Source organism: Myotis davidii, unplaced genomic scaffold (genome assembly GCF_000327345.1).
Source record: "Myotis davidii unplaced genomic scaffold, ASM32734v1 scaffold982, whole genome shotgun sequence".
In the NCBI taxonomy this organism is placed as follows: Eukaryota; Metazoa; Chordata; class Mammalia; order Chiroptera; family Vespertilionidae; genus Myotis; species Myotis davidii.
In genome coordinates, this window is record NW_006293848.1 from 860,219 (window position 1) to 869,697 (window position 9,479).

The 9,479-nt window shown below is 40.0% G+C and overlaps 1 protein-coding gene across 1 annotated transcript in view; it reads left to right on the forward strand.

Moving 5' to 3' along the window:
• The window catches only part of MDM1 (Mdm1 nuclear protein), a 39,507-nt gene that overhangs the window by 9,220 nt on the left and 20,808 nt on the right, over positions 1-9,479 (forward strand). Inside the window, exons 5-7 of the mRNA XM_006767778.2 lie at positions 3,523-3,690; positions 5,110-5,213; positions 5,865-5,964. Of these exons, the coding sequence (XP_006767841.1) occupies positions 3,523-3,690; positions 5,110-5,213; positions 5,865-5,964 (372 nt within the window). The remainder of the gene's footprint in view (positions 1-3,522; positions 3,691-5,109; positions 5,214-5,864; positions 5,965-9,479) is intronic.

Consider the following 9,479-nt stretch of genomic DNA (forward strand, 5'->3'; position numbering starts at 1 on the left):
TTGGGGGAGGGGGGAGTTTCTCGGAGCATCCAGCAGCGAGCTTCGCAGGGCGGCAGCAAGCTTTGTGGAGCAGTTGAGGGGGGTGGGGGGCTCATGGAGCAGTCACCGGGTTCACAGAGCGTCCTGGGGTGGGGAGCTTCATGTAGTGTTGCAGGGTGGCAGAGGCCATGTGATGGAGGCCAGGCTAGGCCTAGGGACCCTAACTGTGCATGATTTTGTGTGCATTGGGCTTCTAGTTATTATATATTAATCCCTTATTAATATATGATTTTTAAATATTTTCTCCCATTTCACAAGTTTTTGGTTTTTTTTTGGTCAATGGTTTCACACTTAGCAACATTGCTACACAACAGGGAAGTGTAGAGAATGGACTTGGCAACATTCACAACAGCTTTTCTCAAATAATGCAGAACTGAGGATAAAGGTAGCATTTTCAAACCAAAATGCTGTTTTCTGATAGAAAGAATACCTGTGTTTCCCAGTTACAAAACTTTATGATATCCTTTGCTTGCATTTTATTGAGGGTATTGGGCAAGTTGACTTTTATTACTACTATTAAAGAGAATATAAGATAAATGAAATCTTGTCTTTATTTAAAAATGTTTTTATTGATTTTAGAGAAAGAAGGAGGGAGAGGGGGTAGAGAGAGCAACATTGATGAGAGTAAAACATCAATTGGCTGCCTCCTGCAGGCCCCATGCTGGGAACTGAGCTGCATGTGCTTTAACGTGGAATCTAACCAGTGACTTCTTGGTGGTGGGATGATGCTAAATCCACTGATCCACACTGACTGGCCTATCTTAATATATATAAAGAGCTAGGTGCCCTCACGACCCAACAGGCAACTGGTCACCATGAAGTGCGTGGAGCCCTCTCAGTCCCCCCCACCCCCCAACGCCCCGAAGCTGCTCATCATGAGGAGGGGGTGGTGGTGGGGTGGGACTGGGGACTGTTGAGTGATGGTGGTGAACTGCTTTGCGAGGTGGCCGTGAACTTAGTGGAGCAGTCGTGGGGGGAGGGCGGGTGGTTGGAGGCCAGGCTAGGCCTAGGGACCCTAACTGTGCATGATTTTGTGTGCATTGGGCTTCTAGTTATTATATATTAATCCCTTATTAATATATGATTTTTAAATATTTTCTCCCATTTCACAAGTTTTTGGTTTTTTTTTGGTCAATGGTTTCCTTTGCTGTATAAAAGCTTTTTAGTTTGATGTAGTCCCATTTTTTTATTTTTAATTGTTTGGTAAGAATTCGGGTTTCTCTGTAATTTAATGTTTAACATGTTATATTCAATTTTCTTTTATATACATAACATACATAATTTTACATAAATGTATAAATGTAATATAGAAATATTATAAAAGATTAATATCCTGAATATGTAAATATATTACAAAGTATACAAGCAAGAACACTTAAAATCATCCCCTCTGAAATGATCACTGAAATAATCATTGTACGTATTTCAATGTGTTTTTAGCCTTGTTCTGGACATATAATATATGTATACATAAGATCATCTATAATAATAAAAACATAGTATGCTAATTAGACTGGACAGCCGAACGACCTTCCAGATGTCCTTCCCGACGAAGCCTCGGTGGCGGGGGCCGAGGCAGAGGCAGTTGGGGCAATCAGGCAGGCAGGCAAGCAGTTAAGGATGATCAGGCAGGCAGGCAGGCTGAGGCGGTTAGGGGCAATCAGGTAGGCAGGCGAGCAGTTAGGAGCGATCAGGCAGGCAGGTGAGCAGTAAGGGTGATCAGGCAAGCAGGCAGAGGCAGTTAGGGGCAACCAGGCAGGCAGGAAGACAGAATGATTAGGGGTGATCAGGCAGGCAGGTGAGTGAGTGGGGGTAATCAGTAAGCAGGTGAGTGGTTAGGGGCGATAAGGCAGGCAGGCAGAGTGGTTAGGAGCTCTCAGGCAGGCAGACAGGTGAGCAGTTAGGAGCCAGCAGTACTGGATTATGAGAGGGCGCAGGCTGGGCTAAGGGACCCTCTCCCCCTGAGTGCACAAATTTCATGCACTCGGCCTCTAGTATTTTACATATAATTCTATATCCTGGCCTTTTTATTTAAGCTTAATGATATGCTGTATTTTGACATTTTACCTATTATATATTTTTTGAAAATAGGATTGTTTTTTAGACTATGATCTATACTCGTGAATATTTTTTAAAAAAATCTCTATTGTTGAAAGTTTTACTTTGTCCCCTTTTTCCCTGCATTGACCTGTTCTAGCCCATCTCAGGCTCTTCACCCCTCACCCCCGCCCTTTGCCACCCTATTGTCTGTGTCCATGGGTTATGCATATATGCGTACAAGTTCTTTGGTTGATCTCTTCCCACCCACCCATTCACCCACACCTTCCCTCTGAGATTCCAGTCTGTTCCATGCTTTTATATCTCTGGATCTATTTTTTCTCATTGTCCAATCAACAAGTTCTTTGGTTGATCTCTTCCCACCCACCCATCCACCCACACCTTCCCTCTGACATTTGCCAGTCTGTTCCATGTACCCATGACTCTAGTTCTTTTATTCATCAGTTTATTTTGTTCATTATTAGATACAACTGTTATTTATTTTTAGATATAATTATTGATAGATATGTATTTATTGCCATTTTATTTTTTAGTATTTTTTATTCTTCTTAAAGAATACTCAAACATTTCATATAATACTGGTTTGGTGGTGATGAACTCCTTTAGCATTTTCTTATCTGTGAAGCTCTTTATCTGACCTTCTATTCTGATGCTCATGGCTGGCGAGTGCAGTGGTGATAGCGGGAGCCTCTCCTGCCTCTGCGGCAGCACTAAGGATGTCTGACTGACAGCTTAGGCAGGGAGCGGGCCTAATCCGTCAGCCAGACATTCCCCCCCAGGGGTCCCGGACTGAGAGAGGGCACAGGCCGGGCTGAGGGATCCCCTGAGTGCATGAATCTCGTGCACTGGGCCTCTAGCTTAGGATATATTTCCAGAAGTGAGATTGCTGGGTCAAAGATAGTTCTATTTTTAATTTTTTGAGGAAACTTCATACTATTTTCTATAGTAGCTACATCAGTCTGCATTCCCACCTACAGTGCACTAGGGTTCCCTTTTCTCCACACCCTTGCCAGCACTTATTTATTTATTTATGTGTCTATTTTTATGCCTCTTTGCCCATTTTTAAATTGGATTATTTTCTTGCTATTGTATTGAGTTCCTAAATATATTTTGAATATTGACCCCTTATGAGATCTAAGGTTTGCACATATTTTCTTCCATTTCATGTATTGTCTCTCACTCTGTTGTTTTTCTTTGCTGTACAAAAGCTTTTAATTTTATACAATCTCATTTGTCTGTTTCTGCTTTTGTTGCCATTTGGATTTTATTTAGACATGTGAAATGAAATTACAGAGTCATATATAATTTGGTCTTTTTTATTTTCTGTGATTCAACTTTATGCGTGAAAATTTTTAACCTATTGAAAAACTGAGTTCTGTATAATTAAACAACAAAAAATTAAACTAAACTAATTTTTGTTTTAAGGTTTTCCACAATAAAAGCAAATTTGTTCCACAATTCAAAGGTAACTCAATAATCCATGAAAGTGAATACAAAAGAAATTTCAAGGGTTTGTCTCCTGTGAAAGAACCAAAATTAAGAAATGATTTGAAAGAAAACGGACATTTTGAAACAGTATCTCCTGAAAAAAAGGTATTCATCAACTCTTTAAACAAAACAAAATCCTCATTTTAGACTCACATTTTTTTTTTTTCACTTACTACTACTTGGCATTTTTGTTATTAGCTAGTTCATTAAGTCATTTGTTTGTTCATTAAATGGCAGATGTTCATTGAGCATTTAGTAGGAACTGGGCATTGGATAGCTACTGAGAATACAATGATAACTATGCTAAGTTCTAAGCAGTTCTTGGGCTGTTGGGGAGACAGAAGTGGAAATAGCGAAATGTAATAGAGTGTGATGAATGCTTCACAAGTACAGCAGGTAAGTCTACTATGTCTGATATCAAATGATTGACCTTACAGTAATGTGGGCTCCATAGGTAACAGCAGCTACAGAAACATATACTTTAAATTAAATAATGGAAATAAAACAAACACACATACACACTAGTATTTTATTTTATTTTTAAAAATACTTTTACTGATTTTTCAGAGAGAGGAATGGTGAGGGAGGGAGAGAAACATTGATGTGAGAATGGAACATTGATTGGCTGCCTCCTGCATGCTCTCCATTGGGTATTGAGCCCACAACCCAGGCATGTGCTCTGACCAGGAATTGAACCAGCAGCCTTTTGGTGCACTGGACAATGCCCAACCAACTGAGCCACAGCAGCTCAACATATGTATTTTAAATCAAAGTTTTAGCATGCCAAATTTTAGCCAGTGTAAGTCACATGCTTTACCTCAGGATATACAAACACCTGCTTCTCTGTGAAATTATAGCTATTTAAGTTGCAGCATCAGGTGGAAGTTATTGTAAATTATAGGTAAACTAGAGGCATGAAATTTGTGCAATAGTAGGCCTTCCTTCCCCCGGCTGCGGGCACCGGCTTCCCTCTGGCACCCGGGACCTGGGCTTCCCTCATAGCCCCAGCTTTGTCTGGAAGGTCATCCGGAAGGATGTCTGGTCTAATTAGCATATTATGCTTTTATTATTATAGAAGATGGGGTATAAGTCCTGGATTATGTCTGATATTTTATGGGTTCTAAAAATAGAAATTATATGACTAACAGTAAAACTTTTGGGGCCTATGTTGTTCTTGGAGAGAAAAAAGAGTGGTTAAGTTATTAAGTAAAGCAATGTGGTAACTTATTAATTGGGGCCTTATATTTAATTACTATAATTAAATGTAAATTTAGAGTATCAAGGGAAAATGTAAGATCACTGCTCAAAAGGTAGTAATGAAAAACTTATTTACTTTGGTATTTATTTGTTAATTAAAATTTTTTTTCTAGCCAAGGAGCTAGAAAATGAAACTATATCCTGAGCTATACTTCAAAAAACTAACCTGATAAACTAGTTTCAAAACTTGTTTGTTGATTTCTTGTGAATTCTACAGTATTCAAGCAAACTTTATAATATTTATGCTTTTAAATTTTTTCATTTTAGTGTAATAAAACAGACGATTCTTTAAAATTAGAAGCAGAAATGGAATCAAAAGACTTAAGCCAGCTTAAAAAGAAGCCCATTCCTTGGAAACATCAAAGGCTTGGGTACGTATTTTATAAGATAAACTAGAGGCCCAGTGCATGAAATTCGTGCATGGTGTGTGTGTGTCCTTCAGGCCAGCCTGCACCCTCTCCAATCTGGGACCCCTTGAGGGAAGTCTGACTGCCCATTTAGGCCAGATGGTGGGATTGGGCCTAAATGGGCAGTCGGACATCCCTCACAATCCAGGACTGCTGGCTCCCAGCTGCTCGCCTACCTACCTGCCTGATTGCCCCTAACTGCTTCTGCCTGCTAGCCTGATCACCCCCTAACCACTCCTCTACCAGCCGGATCGACGCCTAACTGCTCCCCTGCCGGCCCAATTGCCCCTTACTGCCCTCCCCAGCTGGCCTGATTGCCCCTAACTGCCCTTCCCTGCAGGCCTGGTCACCCCTAACAGCCTTCCCCTGCAGGCCTGGTCCCCCCAACTGCCCTCCCCTGCAGGTCTGGTTCCCCCCAACTGCCTCCCCTGAAGGCCTGGTCCCCCCAACTGTCTTCTCCTGCTGGCCTGATCACCCACAACTGCCCTCCCCTGCTGGCCATCTTGTGTGTTGGAGTGATGGTCAATTTGCATATTACCTCTTTATTATATAGGATTCTGTAGTATTTAGATAATTGGCATGATGAAATATTTACTCTTATTTCTTTTCTGTTAGGAAGGTGAATTCTGAATATAGAGCAAAATTTCTGAGCCCAGCCCAGTATTTATATAAAGCTGGGGCATGGACACAAGTGAAGGAAAATATACCAAATCAGGTGAGTCTACATAAGCTCAGTAAGCCCACATTTTCTTTGTAGATTTAGTAATAGAGACAATATAAAGATGTATGATACAATAATAGCAATAAAAGTATCAGGAACTTAAAGTTGTATGTATTAGGATATAATTTACCAGTGTGTTTACTTTTTAAAAATACCAACTAGCTCCGTAGAGATGAATAATGGATTATTATAAAGACTTTAAAGTTAAAAATATTTTTACAGTCCATATTTGGTTGTGTTAATAAAGTCAGTTTATAGAATTGTGGTATGATATATTTGATTATTTTATAACATCCAGACTTCTACCTTTGCAACTGAAGATTAATTTTCTAGTTTAGTTTGTCTGACAGTGGAAGCCGCTATCATTGTTTACCATTACAGTCTGTAAGTACAGGGAGGGAGTGGCCTGTGCTGATAGAGGTTTGAGTTACTAAATGGTGTCAGGATACCCTGACATATGGGGGAATTTCTGAGAATCCTAAAGAAAGGTTTGAGGGAAAGAAAAGGAAAGAGTAATCCTTGAATTATTAAGTGCTAGTTTAGTACTAACTTCTTATAGTCAAAGGATAAGCAGCGGAGCTTTTTTGGTTATTGTACAGTTAGCATCTTTTAAACCACATCTTGAGGGTTTTCTGCCTTTTCCGTGTGAATTAGCTAAATTAAAACATTTTAGTTTAGGTTATACATCAGTAAATGCTCCCTCCCCCTATCATTGTAAAAAGAGGAGTAATTTGAATGGGGAATGAATCTTTTATTTAACTCGATACTTAAAACCATGGTTAACAGTTGCATGTCATCAGCTTCTGGGGGAAGGGATTGGCACTTTGAGTTGCTTGCTGGCTTTTTGCACTGTTAGCTCCCAGATTCATGTACCAGTGACTCCTATACTCCGAATGTTGTTTCAGGAGGTTTCTTGATTCCTTCCACTATTGCTGCTCTCTACTTCCCTACTTGAACATTGTTCAGAGGCAATACGGTCAGTAAGAGACAAAGCTTGAAGCTGTCCCAGATTATTATTGGGGACAAATTTTATATATTCACTCTGGTGAGATCAAGTTAAAAATAGGTGCATTGAGCAGTTTATAACCATGCCAGACCTTGGCGAGGAGCTCTGTATCGAAGGAGTGTGGGGTGGGGAATGAGGAGAAGCTGGCGGCAAAGGCAGGACACAGAATGTGGCCATAGAGGACCAGTGTGGTGTTGGCTATTCTACCTGTTCTGCTTTTTTCTTAAAATATATTTTTTATTGATTTCATAGAGGAAGGGAGAGAGAGAGAGAGAGAAAGAAATATCAATTATGAGAGAGAATCACTGATGAGCTGCCTCCTGCATGCCCCCTACTGGGGATGGAGACCACAACCCAGGAATGTACCCTTGACTGGAATCAAACCTGGGACCCTTCAGTCCAAAGGCCGACACTCTCTGCCCTGAGCCAAACCAGCTAGGGCCCACCTGTCCTGTTTTTTACGTGCTTCACTAAGTTGGTTCATTAGAAGCTCCTTGTTTTGGAAAAATTATCTTAGTCTCTGAGACTTCTTTAAGATGAGTTGGTATTTAGACATCAGATCTTAATGGACTAATGGGATCCTTATGTCTGATAGTCCTTATGCTGCCCTGATAGAAGAGAACATTTTTGTTGTTAATTTAAGAACTGTCTTTCAAGGTTTCCTATTATGCTACCTTGGTGTGACTTTTGGGGGGAGTTTGTTTCATTAATTGCCATTAGTGGTGATAAATATTTAAATTAGTGGTATAGTTTGCCTTGACCTTTATTGGCAAAATAATTCAAAAAGTAAATTGAGTTTGAAAAGAATAAGAATTTTTAGTAAGGAGGTCAGTGACCACTGATGGTGATAAAAGTCTATAACCAGGATATAGACTTTAATGTGGCCACATTTTATTTAAGTCTTAGGTTTTTTGTTTGTTTGTTTTTTGTTCTTTTTTTGTTACTGGAAGGCATTTACTGTATGTGAAGTGTCTAAACATAAGGTACTCCTTTATTTTTTCACTCCTAACATTTAATGAAGGAATATTATTCACACTCATCAGTGCACTTGGATGTCAATGACTTTGTTATCTTATAATGTTAACTTATTTTTTGGAATCATATTACAGTTTTCTAGTCCATATATCATCTTCATTTTCTTCTATGTTGTTTGAGATATTACTTTTAAAATTTATTTATAGTCTAGTCACTGGATATTGTATTCTAAGTCCCAAGTATCTAGTCATATAACATTAAGGTAGTTGGTTTTATTTGTCCAGTGGTTGTATATTTCTTCATAATATAAACACTGGCATCTTTTAAAAATGATCACTTAAAGGATTGTATTTACTAATAACCAGCAATTGTAATTGTTAGCATGTATCCACAGAATAGCTACTGAATCCATTAAATTTTATTTTCTCTTGATTGTTAGATAATCTAATAATTCAAATTACATTAAGATAATTGAAAATTTTAAAATAATTACAGTTGACATACAGTATTAGTTTCAGGTGTACAACGTAGTGATGAGATATTTGCATACCTTATGAAGTGATCATACATAGTTATTATAATACTAGAGGCCCAGTGCACGGATTCATGCACTAGTGGGGTCCCTCGGCCTGGCCTGTGCTATTTTGCACTTAAGGACCCCTTGGGGGATGTCAGACTGCCGGTTTCTGCCTGGTCTCCATAGGCAGGCCAAGGGACTCCACTGGTGCAACAATCCGTGCACCGGGCCTCTAGTAAGCATATAAGATCTTTGGTTAATCTCTTCCTGCCCTCTCCCCTCTCTCCTTTCCTCTGAGATTCATCAGTCTGTTCCATGTTTCCATGCCTGTGCATTGAATGTCTGCCCCCTGGTGGTCAGTGCACATTATAGCTACTGGTCAAACAAACAAATGGTTGCTTAGGTTTTTATATATATACTAGAGGCCCGGTGGTCTAGAATGCTCTTCTTTAGCTCCCATGTCACTTTCTCTGGGAAGCCTTCCTCTGCTATTCCTGACAGATCCTGTTAAGCCTCTTTTTACGTTCTTTGTGTACACAGGCTTCTGGTATGGTGCTAATGTTACAGACAGCTTCATTATGTAGGTTATGTTATAATTTTTTGTTTATATAGTTGTTTTCCCCTTTGATTCTAGATTTTGATGCTTGGATTGCAGGAATTAGGATTCATTTTTGAGTCTGGCACAGGGTAGGCTGAGGGCCTGTTAGGAACGAATGCAATCCAACCTGGCAAGCACATCACAGTATCTGAAATGTGTGGCTGCTGAAAACCCACAGCTGGAGTTCCAGACAAGCCTTCATGTGTGGGTGGGGCACTGGGTGGAGGACCCAGAGAGAGGCAGTTCCAGATTGTTGGTCTGAAATTCCTGAAACTCCTGCTATGTTTAGGATTTATTCCAGAAACCTGGGCGGAGCTTACAGGTCAGGAGACTGGGAATCGGGCAGCCGTCGGCTGAGGATTCTGGCAGCACCTGCTACGTTCTGAGTGACTGAAAAATTCCTGCTTCTGAGG